Source organism: Sciurus carolinensis, chromosome 2 (assembly GCF_902686445.1).
Source record: "Sciurus carolinensis chromosome 2, mSciCar1.2, whole genome shotgun sequence".
Classification (NCBI taxonomy): Eukaryota; Metazoa; Chordata; class Mammalia; order Rodentia; family Sciuridae; genus Sciurus; species Sciurus carolinensis.
In genome coordinates, this window is record NC_062214.1 from 23,741,217 (window position 1) to 23,762,416 (window position 21,200).

The 21,200-nt window shown below is 44.8% G+C and overlaps 1 protein-coding gene across 1 annotated transcript in view; it reads right to left on the minus strand.

Annotated features, from left to right (window-relative positions):
* Nucleotides 1-19,351, minus strand: part of Chmp4b (charged multivesicular body protein 4B) — a 39,485-nt gene extending 20,134 nt beyond the window's left edge. Inside the window, exon 1 of the mRNA XM_047541769.1 lies at nt 19,013-19,351. Coding sequence (XP_047397725.1) covers nt 19,013-19,202 — 190 coding nt within the window. The 5' untranslated portion in view covers nt 19,203-19,351. The remainder of the gene's footprint in view (nt 1-19,012) is intronic.
* Between the last annotated feature and the right edge of the window lie 1,849 nt (nt 19,352-21,200).

Sequence of the window (21,200 nt, forward strand, 5' to 3'; positions counted from 1 at the left end):
CTGTATCACCTGTTTGAATGTCCAAGGGAAGGAAATGGAGAGAGACTCATTATCAACTTCTAGGTTCCTGGCAGGGGCAATCAGGTGATGGAGATGCCATTTCTCAAAAAACTAGTTACTCAGGGAAGATAGGGCAGGAGGGAGAAATCATCCTCCAGGTCTTTCTGTGGGGCTGTGGTCTTCAAAATTCAAATTAGCACCTGAAATTTGAGTTCTCATTCTCTAAATCCATATGATAAAGATGGAGTTCAGGAACTTCTCAATGTGTCAAATCAAAATCATTTCTCACAAAACTATAAAAAGCACAGGATTCAAAGGTATCCTAAGAAGCTGGGCATGGTGGTGCATGCCTATGATCCTAAGGGCTTGGAGGCTGAGGCAGAAGGATCATAAGTTTGAGGCCAGTCTAAGCAACTCAGCAGACCCCTGTCTCAAAATTTAAAGAATAAAAAGGATTGGGTATGTAGCCCAGTGGTAGAGCTCCCCTGGGTTCAGTCCCCAGGATCCCCCAACACATACACACGCACTCAAAAGGTAATCTAAGAGTTACCATTTGCGCATGTGTGCCTCAGGAGACTACACAATCACAAATTTGTTTGTGTTTTTTTTTTTTTTTTTGGTGGTGCTGGGGACCTGAACCCAGAATCTTGTACTTGCTAGGCAAGTGCTCTGCCAACCGAGCTATATCCCCAGCCCTCGAGCAGGGTTTTTTCCCCCCATGTGTTTGTATTTGCACAGACTATTTTGGGCATCGTAACCAGTCACCTTTGAGAAACGCAGAATAGGTGGGGCAGGAAAGGTACTTTTAAAATTATGTACTATTTATATGACTGCCTAAAAAAAGTACAAACAAAAAAGTAACAGCCAATTTCTTCCCCCCCCAGTCACAGGAGTCAGCTGTTTTTAAAACGGCAAACCGCAGCTAAGAACCGCCTCACTGTGTGGCACTGGAGCAGTGGTCTGGTCCCACCCACTGAAGTGAAGGCATTGAGTGAGCCCTTCCCCCACCCACCACATCCCAGGCTGGATGCTCTTAGCCAGGCTTGCTCAGGGTGGCCAGGTTCTTGGCTGGGACAGAGGGGAAAAGCCTCCCTTGGTTTCCGTTCCCAGGCTGGGATGCACTGTTTGTTTTCCAACTGGTTTTTCTTCCTCCGCTTCCAGCTGAATCCATGCCAACAAGAGCCCCCTTCTGCCTGAACAAGCATGAGAGTGGCAACCGAGACGACAATAGAGGTCTGGGACTGGGACATTTGTAGGGAGGTGCGGGGAGAGGGAAACACCAACAGAAAAGTGTCTCCAACTTGTGCATTTTGCGCTTGTTAGAACAAACCAAGAAGGCAAAACCAAACCAGTGAGTTCTCCTTTTGGAATCAAAGAAGAGAAATTCTGGGGCGGGGGGCAGGGTTGGAGAGACAAATCATTCTCTGCCCCAGCAGCAGTGAGGGATGAAAGGAGACACACGTGCTCTTCTGGGAAAAGGTAGGCTTCCCTTGGTCCACAAAACATGGGGCACAGAGTCCTGATATCCTACTGAGTACCTCCTTTTAAAACCTTATGCAATTTAACTAGACTGTGTGCTCCTGAAGGGCAGGCACAGAGTCCTGTTCACCTGTGTCCTTGGTACAAAGGAGGTACTCGGTGTTGACCCGTTAGACAAACATTTTGCACTGCCAGGGAAACTAAGGCTCAGGAGGTAGGTGCTTAGAAAGGTCTCCTGCCTTTCCCATCAGCCCTGCTGGGGCAAGGAAGACACTAACAGGAGCTAGGGAAGAGGAGAAACAGGACCGGGAAACTGTTCTCCTAAGGACCAACTCCCCTTAAACCCAAGCCTCTGCAAACAGACTGGCTGCCCTGGCCACAGGGTGGGGCAGGCCTGGGATCGGGGCTGAGCCACAGAACCTGGGTTTCTAGATTATGGTGATTGGCTAGTCATGACCACATGACCCCGGAACCAATGAGAATCCCCCTCTGGGATTTTTCTAACAGAACAGGGAGCGAAATGGAGACACAAGGAGGTACTTTCCCTCTAGGAACCAAAACTTAGCGGCCTGCAGCCATGGTCTAGACTCATGAGAAGTCAGTGTCTAATAAAGTCAACAGGCAGAAAGAGAGCAGTCCCACCCTGCCCCTTTCCCCACAGGCTCGAGTCACTAATCCTTTCTGCAAGGTAAAATGGTATGAGCTAGCATGCTGTCATCTGTCACTAAAAGGTACAGTTAGCAACTGGTGGAGTCTGAATTCAATCTCAGTTCATCTGACTCCAGAGCCTTTTTTACTACTATACTCCCATTTTTACAGTTGAGGACCCGAGCTCCCAGAGGTCAAATAGCTCATCTTAATGGCAAGAGCCAAATACAAGCACTATCTTAAGAGCACAAACAGATGGGTACAAGAAGTGGCACAGAACTGCACATCTAGAAATGGTTAAAATGGTAAATTTTATGTTGTGTATGTTCGACCACAATTAAAAACAACAGAAACTGGGGGCTGTGCGGTGTGTGTTTACCACGCATGGAGCCCTGGCTTCGATTCCCAGCACCAAAATAAAAACCAAACACCCTTGCTCTTCTAGCCATCGCCCTTGCCTGATCCAAGTCTTCATTCTCCACCAGACATGAGACCTGATTGTGGCTCCAGCTCTGCTGCCAGCCAGCTCTGGACAAAAGTTTTATTTTCCTCATCTGTAAAATGGGGTGAATGAACCCAAATGATCTCTGGTTCCTTATTTCCAACAAGACACAGTAACTCTTTAGAACCCAAATAAGACTCATCAGGCTGAGCCATTGCCCTTCTTTCTTTCCTATCTATTCTCTACACATGTGCCAAGATGTGGCTCCGTAATGTTCAGATGTCCCAGGGCGTTGTCTCTTCATGCTGCCCCCACCTTAGGAAATGGTCTTAACTACACCAAATGCCTTTCTTTAAAGAAAAAGACCCCTGTGCATCCATTTTGGACATGGCCTTCTTGCTTCCTACAAACCAGAGTCATATGCCTCTATTAGCAATTAAAATCAAACAAAACTTGCTTCTCAGGCAAAGTCTCAGAAAAACCTTTCTTGGGTATGTTTTCACTCAAGAAATAGAAAAGTCTATGCTTTAAACTATACAATCAAAGAGAGTAGAGAAACACAGGCCAAAATTATCTCACAAGATTTGTGGTCTCACAGCCTAAGACCTGGGGCTGGGGATATAGCTCAGTTGGTTGAGTGTTTACCTCTCAAGCACAAGGCCCTGGGTTCAAATCCCCAGCACCGCAAAAAAAAATAAAAAATAAAAATAAAGAAGGGAAAGAGAGAGCCTCCCGTCGCTGCCTCTGCTTTCAGCTGTGCTGCCCCAGGTGCCACCTGCTTCCCAGAGGAGAAGGCGAGGCTGAGCAAACTCCGCGAGTGCAGACCTTCAGATGGGCCTGCATCACTTCAAGTATCAACTTGTTTGGAGAATGCAAAGAACCAGCTAGACAAGGCTGTAGCTCGTGAGTGTATACAAACACTGTACAGCTGGGAAACTAAACACGCACACCCTTTCCTCTCCTAGCAAGAGGCAGCCCCTCTCTTCCAAGTTTCTTCTCCCAGCCCTTCTCACTCTCTCCCTTGAATTCTAGTCATAATCTACAGTCAAAATTGTGGGTTGTAAACCCAAGACAGAGGTCAATCATTCCTCCTTCCCGTGCTCCCAGCAATACCCAGCACCACATTCGGTTCTATACGGTGTTTGGGAAGCGCATGGAATGAGTAATGGGAGGATAAATAGCCTCTGAGATTCTTAAAGGAGTTGGGTAAACAAATTCTGCTTTCTTCTCAAGTCCTGAGTTGCTAAAATCAAGACTGCTGGGGTGCTACAAATGTGCTATACATGCGTGAATATACACATTGTAAAACACTTGTAAAAATTCACTGAGCTACACAATTAAGACTTGCCTGTCTTACTATAAATGCGGTGTACCTCAATTTTTTTAAAAGGCACCAAAAATTCCTATTTATGTATACCAGCTTTTTCTTAGGTCTCTTTACAGACTTCTTAATCCTACCCAACCTTGTAAAATGGGCCAAAAGAAGGAATTATTTTGAACTGTTGGGTGGGAGGAAGCTGTGACACAGGGAGAGACGTTACTTATCAGCCTGGTCACACAGAGTCAGAAATGTAGCAGCAACAAGACCCTGGGGTTTGTGATCCTCCACCCAGGTTGTGCCAGCCCACCAGACCACTGACAGCCAATTACAGCTACAAAGAAAACAACCCCCTGAAATAGCAACTCTTTGCTCCATCTCTCCTGTCAGCTGACTTTCTACATGACAACTTTATTTTCAAAACCATCCTGGCAGGGTTGGGAACAGGTCACCACAGTGGCTGTTGAAAAACAGTGAGACTGCAGAACGCACTGGAATGAGGAGATGGGAGCCATGGGTTCCCAGGACCAGCTCTGCCTTCAATGAGCTGTGTCTCTATTAACAGGTCACCTACCCTCTCTGGGCTTGGAATTTCCTATGTATAGTTAAGATAAGCTCTGAAGTTGTGTGATTTTCCAAAGCTGCTTAAGAGACAGGAATACACTGTGCACGTTAATAAAAGGGCGAGAGCTGATTTAATGGGCACTTGTAGGGATTTGAGGTTTTAAAGGTCCTAATTTAGAACCAGGTGGGTAATATCTGCCATATTCCTAAGAGGCTTAGCTGCTCGTGCTGGGGCCAGGACTTACACTAAGCACACAGGCCTCTGAAGAGACCTCAGCTGGTCCCGATGCTCCCAGCACTACCTTTGGAGATGGTGATCTCCAGTCCCCATCCTGAGTTAGAGCAGATTTAACTCCAACCACTCAAGTCAGGCCACCCTTAGCAGTTGGTTTCATTCTCCACTATTTTTACCCAAGAGACAAATCGTCTATACATTGTGGTCCCATAGGTGGATCAGTGAGCAAGTAAAGTCCTGTCACAGGGATGTACCCCTAGTGTACTTAACTGGTCACTGCTGGGTTTCTGTCCAGAAGGGCTTGAGCCTGCTCATCCCCAACAGAAATCTCTGTCTGATTTGCCAAAAGGCTGGCAGCAAAGTCAGGGAGGCAGGCCGACTGAAACGAGGCTCAAGCACCAGAAAAGTCTCCCTCCAGCATTTATGCTCCCTGCCTAGATGGAGGCTGGGGGAGCAGCCGAAAGCCATTATTCAGTGCTGGTCTCTGAATCAGGAAATCAAAATGGAAAAATGTCCAGCACCTCTACAGAACAGCCCGTGGCTGCCCTCAACTTTTACAATGAGCAGAGAGGTACCCGAGCTGTTAACAGACAAATGAATGCCAAGCTACTCCACCTTTTCATGCCTCAAAACTGCTGCAAGCAACACCTGGCTCTCTGGAGGGCTACTGTTAACATGGCACTATTGACTCAGAGGATGGGAGCGAGGAAAGAACCTCGGCACTCATTTAATCCATGCTTCTCATTTTATTGTTGAGAAACAAAGTCCCAGAGGTGGGAAGGCATTTGCCCAAACATACATAGTAACAGAGTCAGAACTAGAACCTGGGTACAAGGCGTCCTGACGTCCCCTGGCTCTGTCTGACTGTCAGGGATGATGAAAGGAACACCCAGGAGTGGGAAAGTTAATAGGAGGTTGGGGCCTCAGGAAAGTGGGGGAGGAGTAACTCCTCTGGATTTTTTTTTTTTAATTTACTTATTTTGATTCATTGTACACAAATGGGGTGCCAACTGTTGTTTCTCTGGCTGTATTCTCTGGATTTTTGTAAATGGGTTAAGAGTCTCGGCTGAACCTAAAATGTACTGCCTCTAACAGGTCACTGTCAGCCAAGAGAAGTGACTAGCTTTTGTCATGCATCAAAGGAAACATGAAGGGAAGATTAAATAATCCCAAAGAATACAACCAATGGAGTCGCCAGGCGGCTGGGGGTGAAACCCACAACTTGAGGCAGCCTGCTTACTAAACCAGGTGGAGACAGGCTAGCTTTACCAGTGAGGATTTGCCTGCTTACCTTTGGCATATAATCGGAGATCAACTCGCAGTGGAGAAGTTTCTGTTTTGCCTCTAACCAGCTGCCCTGGATGTGCTGGGAACCAGGGAGAAGTACCAAGAGAAAGGGTGGTGACCACCTGGGACTTCCCTTACAAGGTAGCAGCCCTCTATCCCCCTCATCCCCTCAGGTACTGCAGGAAGATGGCTGCAAGTCCTGTCCCTCCACCCCCCTGCAAACTGCTCTCTAAACACGGAAACTGTGTCTCAGTGTGTGTCTCACAAACAGCCTAACACAAGTCGGTCAAGTTGGCAGCCCGAGTCTGTATTTTATTTAGAGACAGGGTCTCACTGAGTTGCTTAATGCCTTGCTTTTGCTGAAGCTGGCTTTGAACTCGCAATCCTCCTGTCTCAGCCTCTTGGGCCACCGGGATTACAGGTGTGCACCACCGTGCTTGGGCCTCCTGCCATACTTTAAATGCCAATGGCAATGTGCCTCACTGCCTAGATGGCTGTCCTCCCCAGTGCTCAACAGACTGGGAGCTCCTGGAGAATCCTATACTGTCCTGCACATGCAGTTTCACAGTGAATACTCAAAACGTTTGTCTAATTGGATGGAACTTAATCTAACAACCTTTTTCCTTTTATCGCCATCGTCTGAAAGAAACAAATAGCCTCATCCTGGGATGCCAAGAAGGAGTTTCAGCTTCTAAACCTGGAATGACTGACTCTTTTTTAAGGGGGCATTTGTGTGGCCTGGCCTCTCTGCCTCCTCCCTCTGAAAAAGAATAATGGTTCTTGTCAGAGAAGCTGAGTGCTTTGAGATGAGAGTCTAGAAACACAGATTCTCAAGTTCAAGGCCATTATTTTAAACTCCCTTTAGACCCATGCACCATTTACCAACTAATGCTAGAAACTTAAAGCTTGTTTCTAGCCAAATGCCTCTTCTTTGATCACAAATGCCCCAGTGTATAGCTGTTGAGAGAGCTGCATTAAGGACTCTGGGTAGCCTGTTGGCTTTTTATTTCCAGAGTGTGGAGATTTCCATCTCAAGTGTGGAGATAGTTCATGGTTTCAGGAAAAGTCCAAAGTTTCAGACCTGCTATTCTCTCAAATCTTCTGGTAAAATGCTTCTAATAGTCGGTTTCCAGCCTATGGGGTTGTGAGCCCTTTGGGTTCCCAGATATCACTCCAGCATCCTGTCAATGTGCCTACTACGTACTAAATGTCAAACACATCACACTATAATACAGCATCTACCACGTGACCACCCGCTACCACTTGGCAGACACAATCCTAGGCTAGAGACACAGAATATTGGGTGCATAGTGAAAACTGGTTGAAGGAAATTATGCATCTGTATTTTTTCATTAATGGGTACTAAAAGTACAGCTTTTATCACATGACTGTTCCTGATGTTTTTTGCAATTAGAATTAGAAAAGGGTTTTCCAACCTGAAAAGACTGAGGAACTTTAGGTTGATGAAAAAGCCCTAGGTGAGAAAAATTCAGATTCTGGTCCCAGACAAACAAGACTCCCAGAAAGCAAAACCAGGGGGACCTGAGCTAAGGCTCCAGGTGCTGGTTCCCTCAGAACAACAAAAGGGTATGATTAAAAGTATTCTATCAGGGGCTGGGGAGATAGCTCAGTCGGTAGAGTGCTTGCCTTGCAAGCACAAGGCCCTGGGTTTGATCCCCAGCACGGCTATAAAAAAAAAAAAGTATTCTATCAGGCCCTCCCAGCCTGTTCTTTATGACCCCTTCATCCGCAGACCTGACTCTTGACACTCTAGAGTGACATATGCCCTGGGTGACAAGCCCTAGGGCAGTGGCACTCAACCGAGGAGTTCAATCCTCCCAGGGACGTTTATCGATATTTGGAGATGTTTTGGTTGTCATAACTGGAGAAGGATGCTATGGACATCTAGTGGTTAGAGTCCAGAGATGCTGCTAAACCCCCTACAATGCTCAGAATCCAAAATGTCAATAGTGCTGAGGCTGAGAACACCATTCCAGAAGCCACCAAGAAAGGTAACCTATAATGGAAAAAGATAGAAGCCGGGCAAGGAAATGCACAAAGCTGACATCATAGCAGGCTGTGAGTGAATTAATACAAATGTGAATAAAGGCTGTCAAACCATTCCAGACATGTATGAACAGTCTCCCTGTCTGCCTTTCTCTCTGGCACTGTACGCAGCATAATCCAGCCACACTAAGAACTCCAATCCCAACCTGTCCTCCTTAACCTGACCCTCACCCACTACTGACACACAGCAGGGGAATCTGAGATTGAGAATTAATACAAAAGAGTCAGGGTGGCAGTATGGTGTGGCAGGAAAGCACTAAATGTAGATCCTAGAGGGTTCTAGCCTTGACTCTGCCTTTAGAGAAACAACTTAATCACTCTGAACCTTAGTTTCCTTCTCTGCAAAATGGGGCTTAGTTTAAGGCTGTGCTGAGTTTCAAAACCAGATTATGATGTAAAATTGATTTGGAAGCCACAAAACTATGTACAAATATGAAGTATTCTCCTGCAGGTGCTCACACTAGGGAGGGAACATTATAAAAATTCTCTCCCAATAAAAGCATTCCGTCCACTGACAATTTATGAGCACTCAGGATATGGAGTTCTGGCCCTAAGGTAACACCAAAGACACCAGAACCCAACACGATGCAGTTCACCTCAGGATCCTCAAGGCACAAACTTGGGTCAGTCCCATGATTCATGTAATCTGAATGCTTTCTCATCTTTGAAATGGGATAATACCACTGAACACATGGGGTTACTCTAACAATCAAAAGTGATCAAGTTTACAAAGTATATGGCATTTCCAAAAGATGGAGCATACTATTATTTTTGAAGATTTTCTTCCTCCAGAAAAAAATGTAGTTTGAAATACAGGGCTGGTGATACTGCTTGCCTAGCACCCATGAGATCCTAGTTCAATCTCTAGCACCAAAAAAATAAATAAATAAATACACTTTTTTTGAATGACAAAAATTACCTAAGTATTTCTATATTGTTATCTGCTCTGTTCTTTTTTTTTTTTTTTTGTGGTGCTGGGATTGAACCCAGGGCCTTGTGTTCGCGAGGTAAGCACTCTACCAACTGAGCTACATCCCCAGCCCTGTTATCTGTTCTTTACAACTCTAAAATCTAACTATTAGAACTATGTGCAAGCCAGGTATCATGGCTCATACCCATAATCCCAGCTACCTGGAAGGCTGAGGCAGGAGGATGCTGAGTTTGAATCCAGCCTGGGAAACCTAGAGACCTTATCTCAAAATAAAAAAGGGTTGGGGGTGTATCTAACTAGTAGAATACTTGCCTAAAATGTACAAATCCCTGGGTTCAATCCCTAGTTTTGGGGAAAAAAAAAAAAAGAGGGGGTGCTATGTGAAGCTGAGTCCTGCTGCCCTGTCAGCGAGAAGTCCCCAGCTGGGTGGCAGGCAGGCTGATACCACTTCCCTCCTTGCATGTGGCCACAGAAGGCTACCTGTGCATGTTACAACTTGACACCCAAATCTTCTAACTCCAGACTTGCCCAGCAATCAGTGACAATGTGCTGCCTGTGTCCCACGGTCTAATGGGAGAAATGCTCTGGAGAGGTAAAAGCCACTGAACCACTGGAGGAAGAATTAAAAACTAGCAATCATTTGGGTTTTAAATATCAGTCTTGTCAGTCACTGACTTCAAATTCTAAGAATTCTGGGACACCAACATAATCAAATTCTTCATCCCAATGGGGAGGTCACAAAGTAAACGCCCCTTTCAGGGTGCCTAGTCTGGGTCGCAACCTCTCTCAAAGCCTCTGCAGGAAACAGCAGCCAAGTTACACACATGGACAAGCCTTGCTCTTACTTTTATAATTATCAGATCTTATAGGAGGGCAAGCAAGGAATTTATAGTTCCTGCTTATGCAGACTGTACCAGAAACCATTCCTCAGATTTCTTAGATCCTACTTCTTTTTGTAGGAAGCAAGACAAAGATATTTAATTGATCAAACAATTAATTAAGCAAATTATCAGAATATACTATGCCTTAAATTTAGTATTCCAAAGCTAATTATTTTATGACTAAGCTAAATTAAACATTGATCCATTCCTATGGCTCCCAACCCAAGGGGTTTCTGATTCAGATAAAGTGCTTTTAAAAACTGCTGCATATATTTCCATGTTACTATTTTTTTTCTTTCTCAAAACACTTTTCCTATTAATTCAAAGTTATAAGCACTTGCACATTTTGAGTTCCTTTCTTCCTTCACATTTCACTACTCTCCAAATTAACCATTCAATAAAACACAGATTGATGGCCACTCCCAAGAAGTTGCTTCAATTCCCTCTGCTGAAGTACTCTGGATTCTGAATATGCTTTCAGAACAGATCACACTGTACCAGATTATCTATGTATCTGCCCATCACTCCAACTAGACTACAAGCTCCTCAGAGACAATGACTTGACTTTGTCTGCATTTACCTAGCAACTAGGACAGTATCTGGCACACAGCTCCACTTAAAACATGCTTATTCAAATGGATTCATGAATGAAGTAAAAGTTTCCAGCTACCTTTCATAAAAATGGACCACTTGAAATTAAATGCAAATGTCCATCTCTGCAGCATTAAGACTAAAACTATTTGGGATTTCAACATGGAATCCCCAAACAGTACATGATATCCAAATTGGCTTCAAAATCCCCTAAACTTTAATAAGTACACAAACCACCTGGAGATCTCATAAAAATGCAGGTTCTGCTTCAGTAAGTCAGGATGTGGCATTGGAGTCTGCATTTCAAGCAAACTCCCAGATACTTCCACAGACCACGCTGAGCACTGAGGCTATATAATAAATACCGTGTTCTGGTTTTTGCAGTTTTAGAAGCTGCTGCTCGCCAGGTGTGGTGGTGCACACTTGTAATTCAGGCAACTTGGAAAGAGGATCACAAGTCCCGAGACAGCCTCAGAAACTTGGTGAGACACTGTCTCAAAATAAAAGATAAAAAGGGACTGGGATGTAACTCAGTGGTAAAGTGTCACTACTGCTTAGAGATATGAGGAAACTTGCCTGGGATCACAAAATTACCAAATAGCAGAGATAGAATGTGAACTCAGTCTTCCGACCCCAAACCCAGCACCTTTCTACTACCTAATGACTACACTTTTGAGCTAAACAGCTAAAACCAAAGGGATGTACAGCTTTCCTTCATCCCTCAAGTAAGCTCTCTAGGCAGCTTTGCCCTTTAAGAAAGAAGGAAGGGTTGAGTTATGGGAGAATCAAGCCTGCCAGTTCTTCATGTTAACCTCATGTTTGTTTGTTTTCTCTTTCTTTCTTTTTTAAGGTACTGGATTTTGAACCCAGGGGTGTTCTACCACTGAGCTACATCCCCATCGCTTATTTTTTCTTTTGAGGCAGGGTACCACTAAGTTGCCCAGGCTGGTCTCAATTTTGCAATCCTCCTGTCAACCCCTCTAGTCACTGGGACTACAGGGGTACATCACCACACCTGGAGCTCATGTTAACCTAGATCATTCAATCCTTTAGGCTAAGACCCCCTTTTTTTTTTTTTTTTTTTTGGTACCAGGGTTTGAACTCAGAGGCACTGAACCACTGGGCCACATCCCTAGCCCCCTTTTATTTTTTATTTTAAGACAGAGCCTCCTTAAGTTACTGAGGCTGGCCTTGAACCTATGATTCTTCTGCCTCAACCTCCCACTGCTGGGATTACAGGCATGTGCACCATGCCAGGACAAGATTTTAAGAAGGGCCGAACAGGGGCTAGGGCTGTAGCTCAGTGGAAGACCACTTGCCTAGCACTTGTGAGGCACTGGGTTCGATCCTCAGCACCAAATAAAAATTAACAAATAAAATAAAGGCATGCTGTCCATCTACAACCACAAAAAAGAAAAAAGAAAAAAAAAAAAAAAAAAAAAAGACGACGACAAAGAGCTGAACAAGGGGCTGAGGGTGTAGCTTGATGGTAGAGTACACGCTCAGTTTATGAGGACCTAGGTTTGATCCCAAGCACACACACAAACAAAATGGAACGGCTAAACAAAATCTAGACATTTCTTTACTACAGAAAGGTCACAGGAAAGTATGATTGCTTTTTAGTTGTGATGGGGGGATCTGTCTCAGTAATATGAGAATTATAAGGGCCAAAGAGCCACAGAATTAAATTAACTCCTAAACAAATGGCTTGACCCTGCATGTTCTGGGCTGTGCTGCTCAGACCTTGGCTGGAATATTCGGAGTATTCACTCAGTTCTGCCCACTGCATACTATAAGAGCAACATATGAACAGGAACACATCCAAAGGAGTGTAGAAAGGAAAGAACAGAAACACCAGGTAATGAATAGTCAAGGGAACAGAGATCTGTCCCAGAGAAGTGCAGGCTTAAGACATAAGCACATCCTTCTCCATCTGTCACCTTGAAGGGGAATCAGACCTGATCTCTGTGGCCCCAGGATGCTGAATGAACAGCCTGTTTTCCAGTTCAGAGTTGTCTAATGTCTGAGCTGGGATTTGCCGCCAGACATTTCAACTCCAACATGACTCCACACTCCTTCCACCAGCCCTACAAAGCTACCACCGCAACCTGTATCCAAGGTAGACACTATGGAAAGACAGACCTAAGTTTCAAATAAGAAAGGTGACTTCATAGTCAGAGCTGTCCAAAGACAGACTAGGTTGTGGTGTGGGAGGACAAAGCACCCAATACAGATGCTGTCAGCAGAGGGGTTCAATTGGAGGTTGATCACTAGGCAAGGAATACTACAAAGGGAATTTGGGCCTGGGTAGGTGGCTGGGTAAGATGAACCGCCAATCCCAGAGAAGAATTAATCTCTTCCCACTGTTTTCCTCTAGTGCTTCATTTTTATCTTACTATGGTTTGTCTTTCATCATAGTTACTTGTACCAATGTGTGTCTTCCTTGCTGAGAAGGCAGGGTCTTACCCACCTTTATACCCCTACTCTGTCTAAGAGTGTAGGGAGGAAGACAAGGAAACACCTCTCTCCTATGTGCCAGCCCCTCTGCTAGACACTTCACACACCCACTTATTCCATACCCTCACAAGAAGCCCATGAAGAAAGCAGTAGCATTTGCTCTTTAGATACAGGAACACAAAACTCAGGAGAGGGCAGGAACACAAAACTCAGGAGAGGATAAGTAACCACTGAGGTACTGCGAGTGAGTGGTAGAGCTGTATGTGAACTGGAAATCTTGCCTACACCACAACACTGCCTTCCTTCTTGAAGGTAGCTAACTTGAGCCCAACAGCTTAAAAGCAGGTGTAACATAACCAGCTAGATCTACTGTTTCCTGTTGCTATGCTCAAATTTTCCTTGCAAATATACTCTTCTTTCCTCAAAATGACCAATCTAAAGCTGTTCTGGAATATCCTCTTTCTCAAGACTGGCACAGCACAAACAATCCTGAGCATGAAGACCACATTCTCAGATCTTTTTTTCTCCCCATAGGCCTTGACTCCAAGTCAGGGCTCTGACCACTGGAAGTAAGTGAGATACTGGCTTTCTGTCTCAGAGACCCACGGCCTCTACACACCTCCACAGGCCGCTCTCCAGGACCTCACTTCCCACACTGAATTGCAACTCTGGACAACTCAAGATCTTCCCCAGCCCAACAGGCCAGCTTCGAGGTTCTCATATTTACTTAATTTCCAAACAAAAATCTATCTTGAATTTCAAATCACATATAAACCTACTCTAGCAGACACTTAAAAATATTTAATCTCCTGCCAAATGGGGCAAGAAAAGATTTTATCATTTGAATCAAAGGCGCCAGCATGTTTGGACAGCCAACACATAGGGCCTCTCTGACACTCCATCTGTCTTAAGAAGTAAGCCAAATCCAATCTGGCCAACTAGTTCTTCAAATGAAAAACTTCAGTATCACTAAGGGAAATTCCCACTGCTCAGTTCCCTGGGCGCGTTTCAGGTTTTCCACCTCTGGGTTTCTGGAATAGAAATTTCTGTTGGCACAAACACCATTAAGATGCTGTGATTTTCAACCTGTTATCTTGATATTCCAGAGAACCAAAAGGCCATGTTCACTATAAATTTAACTTATTAAGATGTCTTCCCATATGCTAATGTTTGAGAGTGACTTTATTAAATATGAGAATGCCACCCTTGTTCCAGCAATGAGCAAGAACTTAATGAGGATATATTTCCCATGAGCGCCTGGCCTCTCTGAATCCATCAGACATTCTTAGCTGAACCTAAATTAACCTGCAGATGAACTGATTTGCATCCATAAATCCACAGAAATGTACCGATGTAGTGTTTGAGATACCCAGTTTCCATTTCCCAATTTCACACAATTCTCTTGTTGAAGTAAAACATGGTCCTTTCTACAAACCATTTTCCTTTATTAAAACAGAAAAAAAGAGGGGGGAGGGGTGAAATCTGAACCACCTACAGTAGATTTTTCCTTAACTGGTTACCATGCCATAAAAATAAACTGATCTTTAGCAGGGCACGGTGGTACATACCTACTCCCTGCTACTCAGGAGGCTGAGGCAGTAGTTTGGCAAGTTTAAGACTAACTTCAATAACTTAGTAAGACAGGTCTTAAAATGAAATAAAAAGGGTCAAAGATATAGCTCAGTGATTTCCCAGTACAGAGAAAAAAAAAAAAAAAAGAAGAATCGCTCATATTTGATCATCTTTCTTAGGTAGAAAACCAACAGAGCAATGTTTACAAAGGAACTGAAAAAGACTTAAGTTTGGGTGATTCTTGTCAGCTCACCCAGAACATGATCCTGGTCTTCATTCAGCTCTCAGTGAAAAAATGTCACCATTTTGACAATTAAACCACAAAAGTCTGATCAATAATAACCCTATCAGAAAAGGAAAGAAAACATACTCACTCATTATCCACAACATGTCACACCCTTTCACACATTATCTTAGCTAACCCTCACTATAGTCATGTGAGAATATTGTTTCATAAGTGATACTTGAGTCTCTTGGTTGGCAGGGACGACATGCAGTTCATCTCTGTGTCCCAAGACTGAGTATGGGGCCTAAGACATAGCCTGCTGAGCGCACTGGCACAGGCCTGTAATCCCAGCAGCTTGGGAGGCTGAGACAGAAGGATCGCAAATTCAAAGTCAGCCTCAGCAATTTAGCAAGGCCTTAAGCAACTTTCATGAAACCCTGTCTCAAAATAAAAAATAAAAAGGGATGTAAGTGTAGCTCAGTGGTAAAGCACTTCTGGGTTCAATCCCTGATACAACAACAACAACAAAAAGACAGCTGAGCACATGTTTAAGAATGAATATATGACTAAAGGAAAGGGAAATAAATTTAGAACAAAACATGCAAACCAAATTTTGTTCTAGTCCTCTAATTGAAACTACTGCCTAGGACACATTGCAAATAATCCAGTCAAGCTTCTAAGGTCTGTTCAAAGAGCAATTTATCATCTTTCTAATGTGTACACCACCAAGAGAGCTTTCATATTTGGCTTCATACTCTGTCGAACAAGGCTTGGTCCTGTCTCCCTTCTTTCCCCCCCACTCAGGACCACACCTTATATAGGTGGGTCATTTAATAAACTAAGTAATAACAAGGTCATGATGACACCTCTGGAGATCATGGAAGTAAACAGAACACAAGAAGTGCACAGTCACCAAATACATCAGTCTCTGAGTTGAATTACACAAGAGTTTTTATTCATTTAGTGAAAATTTACTCATAAATAAATACTGAGTATTAACCAAATGCCATGAGGTGAACATGACCATCACTTCCTGCTGTGAGTCTCACATGTAAAGGACTTCAAAGGACTATACTGTTATGAAGTACTGCTCCTCCTGTTTCTCAACTTGGTTAATGGCATCACCATCTACTCAGCAACCCAAACTATAAACTTTGGCGTTGTCCTCCTCTCTCCTTCCTCCTACCCACTCCCACAGTTCCAATAAATCACCAAGTCTCTCTTGATTCTCCTTCAGAAGTCTCTGACATGTGTCACTTCTCTTCCAGTTTTCCATGCTTCTACTCTGGGCCCTTTGTTCCCACCTGAATAACTGCAGGTCTCCCAGTGATAATGATAATGGATCTCCTACCATATGGCAGGCACTGTGCTAAGAGTTCTGCATGTATAACATACTTTAATCCCATAAGGCAGAGACTAGGGCCCTGATTTGTAGAGGAAGACTCAGAGGCTTGGAGTAACCTGCCCCAGGCACACAGCTAGTACATAATGAAGCTACAGCTCAAATCCAGGCCTTCAGGATTCTATCCATCCCTCACTGGATTCCTGCCTCTCAGTCCCTTCCTGGTCAGTCTACACTCCTTAATCTCTGCTAAGGAGTACAAGACAAGAGGTACACCGACACCCTCCTCCACCACCCTGCACTAGGGCCCACCTCATTCTCTTTCCTCTGCAAAGTCCTCAACGGCCCTCCACAGGACCTCACCTCTGCAGCCTCATCCATGTACACACTCATGCATCAGCACTGTCAAAATTATTCTCCGCCCTTCCCCACCCCACACTTCCAATTCTGACTTCCTGGAGGGCAGGCACAGTGTCTGCTCATTACTGAAGCTCAAGGTCCCAGCACCACAGCAGGTCAATGATTACGCTAAGCGAATGGTATGTAGGCGGTGGTGGTAACACCTCACAGAACCATCCCAGGAAGCAGATAAGACCCTTCTTTTGGAAGACAGTAACAAAAAGGGCAACTTACAGAAACTCCTGTCCTCACATGCCAAGGCAGTAGTACACGCCTGAAAACCCAGCTACACGGGAGGCTGAGATAGGAGGATTGCAAGTTTGAGGCTAGCTTGGACAACTTAGTGAGACTGTCTCAAAATATAAGGGCTGGTTAGAGAACTTGCCTAACATGTGTAAGGCCTTGGGTTCAATTCCGAGCACTGCCAAAAAAAGAAAAGACTACCTTGAACAAAGTTATTGCAAATGAGACTGATCTTCCTGTCTGCCGGCAGCCTTGCTCCAAGCCTCCTGAAAGCCAACGCAATCACCTGTACAACTGTAGAAACTGCAGGACAACTATCTCTGGGATGGGAGAGGAGGTAAACTGACACCCTCCTCCACCACCCGGCCATAAGACAAGCCTTCCAAAATGCAGATGGGTGAAAACCATGATTCTAATTACCACTGGCACACAACAGAGAATCCTGGTTAAGAGAGAGTTCTCAGAGAAAAAAGCTAGCAACGGCAAAATACTCTCCCTGCTCTCCATCTCCACAGTTACAAGTGGAGGCAGGCCCAAGATGGACATCTACAACTGCCTGATGACCCATCTTCTTAACTCTAGCCATCATCCCCTCCCACTTTCCAAAGAGCAGCCAGAGGGTGCTTTAAAACTCTACCAATGATTAGGACACACTCCAGTGTAAAACCCTTCAAAATTTTTCTATCCACTTAGAATCCAAACTTTTCAGTAATAAGTTCAAGGTTTACCTTCTTATTTCATATCACTCTCCCTTCAGTCACTACACTGCAGCCATGAAGGTCTTTTTTTGATTTCTTCCTCTTTTGGCCAACTTCCTGGCCTTTTCCTATGCAGTCCTCCCTCCTAGAAGGCTCCTCCCCCAGAGTTTTACAAGAGTTGGTTCCTTCTCAAGGCTTACTTCAAACTTCACCTTTTCAAAGAGGCCTTCCCTGACCATCCCATTCAAAGTGACACCCCTCCTACCCCAGCACTCCCTATCAGGTCATCTTTTTTCTTGTTCAGTACTCAATTCCCATCTCCAAAATGAGTACTTTCTTCATTTACTGTCCTGTATCTGTCTTTCCATCACCGGGGTGGAAGCTGTGTTTTGTTCACCCCTATGAGGCACTCAGAAAGAATTTCCAGAATGTTTGTTGATTATTAGCAGAATAGTATTCTCAGGATACACAATTTTTTTCTTTTTTAAAATGAAGAAAACATCTATTTGACTCGTACTATGTGCTGGGCACTATAAATCCAAGATCTTCCCTTCAAAAGGGTAAATTAACTAGTTCAAGGTCAGACTTTGCTAGCCGACTTCTGAGTTAAATACTTGTGTGACTCTTAAACCCCTCTCACTTCTGCCCTCTCTGAGGGGAAGGTCTGTCACTCTTATGATTCTTTCTCACATTATCATAACAAGAAAAACCAAGCATTTCTAAATTGTTGCTTAATAGTTATCAAAGCATTTCCACATTCATCTCACTAAAACAGAAATAAAAAGCACTTGCCCAGAATGCAATAAAACACGAAGTAAAGTAAGGGTGCCTCAAAAATCAACCGAGGGAGTGCGGACAGGGGAGGAGTCAGGTCAGTAAGATTTGGAGTCCATATTTCCAGGGAAAACAGTGAGTCACAGCGTGAAGGATTGCAATACAGGAACTGATAAAGCCCGACTGAGGCAACAAAAAGTGAATCACAGAGCTGGAGGACACCTTAGACCTCATGGAGGCCTAACCCTAGCTGATGGATGGGGAAACCGAGGTCTCAAAGGGAAAGCAACTTGCTCAAGTTCACTTAGAGTGTGAACAGAGGTGAAACCAGGGGGGTCTCCTGTCCCCCAATCCTCTTTTATCTCCATCGAGCAGAGTTTTCAAGGAGAACCCCGAGTCAGGAGTAGGAAAGAGGCTAGGGGCAGCTGAGACTCCATGGAGGGATCGGGAGAGGGCAGGGGTGGAACCAGGAAGCACATAAGGTTAGGAAGGGGGTGGACACCAGCCAAGAAAGGATCAGTAGCAGCGGCCCAGAAGGTGGGCGAGAACAAACGGAGGGAAAGGAGGAATAGATAGGAGGAATGTGCTGCCAGATCAGGGTCTGAAGGGGCCTGGCAGAGTGAGAAGAGCCTGAGGAGAGAGGGGTGGAATGAGTCTGGTGGAGGAAGAGTCCAGGGCTCGGGGAAACACTGACGAGGTCAGAGGCGTCCCGGACCCGGAAGGCCACAGAAGGAAGTCTGACCGGGGAAGAGTTCCAGGGTCGCAGCAGACCCCGCGAAAAATCAGACTTAGGTAGAGTCCGGGCCCGGGCAGCCCGAGGGAGCCTGTGGGGTGGCTGACGGGGCCCGGCTGCCTCACCGCGCTTGTTTTTGGTGCCGTGCTTCTTGGCGGCCGTCAGCTCCTGTTCGATCTTCTTCTCCAGGAACTCCTGTTTCTTGCTTAGCATTTCCTCCGTGTCCCGCAGCCGCTGGATGGCCTCTTGGGGGGTCGGGCCGCCCTTGCCGGCCTTACCCCCTCCAGCCCCGAACAGCTTCCCGAACACCGACATGGTTGCTGCTAGCCGAGGCGGCCTTCGCCGCCCGCTCCGGCTCGGCTCGGCTCCGGCGCCCGCTCCCGGCCCCGCCGCTCCCTGCCGCCGCAGGCCTCTCCTCCGCCTCCGCCCCGCAGCTGGGCCCGGCCGCGCCACCTCCCACAGGCCCCCACGCCCGGCCCGGCCGGCGTCAGGGCAACGCGCCGCCGACTACAACTCCCGGTGTGCAACGTGCTGGCGGCGCCTCGAATCTAATGGTAGGGGCCGCGCTGCATGCCGGGAGGCTATAGTCTTCCGGCTTGAGGCGCTTTGCGGCGCACCTTTTTGGACTCGCTGGGGTCAAAGGGCGAGGTGGCATGCTGGGAAATGTAGTCACCTTGGACTAAATTTCTATAGAGCTGGAAGAACAGGAAGGGGATTAACAGTATTAAAAAGATAGGGGTTGGGGATGTTGTTCTGTAGTAGAGCCCTGAGTGCGATCCTAGCACTCCAAATAATAATAATAGTAATAATAACAACAACAACAACAACAACAATAATAATAAATTTAATATATTTGATATTGTAACATAACATCTTATAATATAGTTATATTATATGCTATATGTAATATGTACGTATATTACATATAATGTTATATAATTAATATTGTGCACATTCTATGAACTAGACATCCTGCAAAATGTTTTACACGTATTATCATATTTAAATCCCATACACAGCCTATGATAGATAATACATGCAGGTGAGCAAACCAAGACTCAGAACTGAGCAACACAAACTAGTTTAATGTACTAGTCCTTTGAAAATGCTGTTCCCTCTACGTGGAGTGCCTTTCTACTCTTTACACACGTAACAGGTTTTTTTGAAATCAGGGAGAGTTTAACCACCTTGGCACAGGACTTAAACTGCAAAGCTTCAAAACTTGCCTTGACAACTTGGACAAGTTACTTCCCCTACCCTGTGTGCCTCCCTTTCTGAAACTGTAAACTGAAGATGATGATAACAGGACCTCCTAGAAGTTTATGTGAGATAGGGAATATAAACTGTTTACTTAGCATAGACCTAGCACACAGTGGGGAGAAGCATTCAGAAATGTGTATTTGCGCCAGGAGCGTGGTGCTGGAGACTAAGGCAGGAGGATCTCGAGTTCAAGGTCAGTCTCAGCAACCAGTGAGACCCTGTCTCAAAAATCAAAACCAAAAAGGGCTGGGGATGCAGCTCAGTGGTAGAGCACCTCTGGATGCAATCCCCAGTACAGAAAAAAAAAAAAAAAAAAAAAAAGTGTATTTTATTCCTAAGTATTCTGGATCATCACTATGGGCAATAATAATTGAAGCAGTGGGCAACGCAGCACTTTCAAGTGTTGAGGATTTTTTCCCTCTGCAGTACATAAGCCCAGCTGGTTGTAGGACTGCATTTCATTGCTTTCCCTTATCTTTGCTGTCAAGAATCACTTCTCAGAACTGCGGATATGATTGTAGCTGAGTGGTAGGGTATGCAAAGCCCTGAATTTTGTCCTCAGCACTGCAAAAACAAACAAACAAAAGAATCACTTCTCTCTGTCCATTAACCATGATGCTGTCTAATAACTGATACTTTTCCCAAAATACATCATTCTAATTTGCTGCTTTTGATCTTTTGCATTTGTTAGACTCACGTGAAAACAGAGTATATCAGATCTGAAGTGATCTACAATGAAGAAAAATATGATTTCTCAAAGGTCTTTTTTATTCCTCCCTGGTTCTTTCCAAGTTACATGGAAAAAAGAATTTCAAATAAATGAGAATTTAATGAACTTTTCCTTGATTACATGAGGAAATACAGACGAGTCTTGTCTCCTTTGGCTATGATCTACATATAAACAATAACCATGCCTTGGATATTGTTGTTGTTTCAATATGCCACAACCACCACCTGCACATACAGATAGCCACTCCCAGAGGGTGGTAGAGTTCATTTCACCCAACTTTCCATATTGGAAGAAATTTTCAAATGTGCTAGAACTGTCAAGAA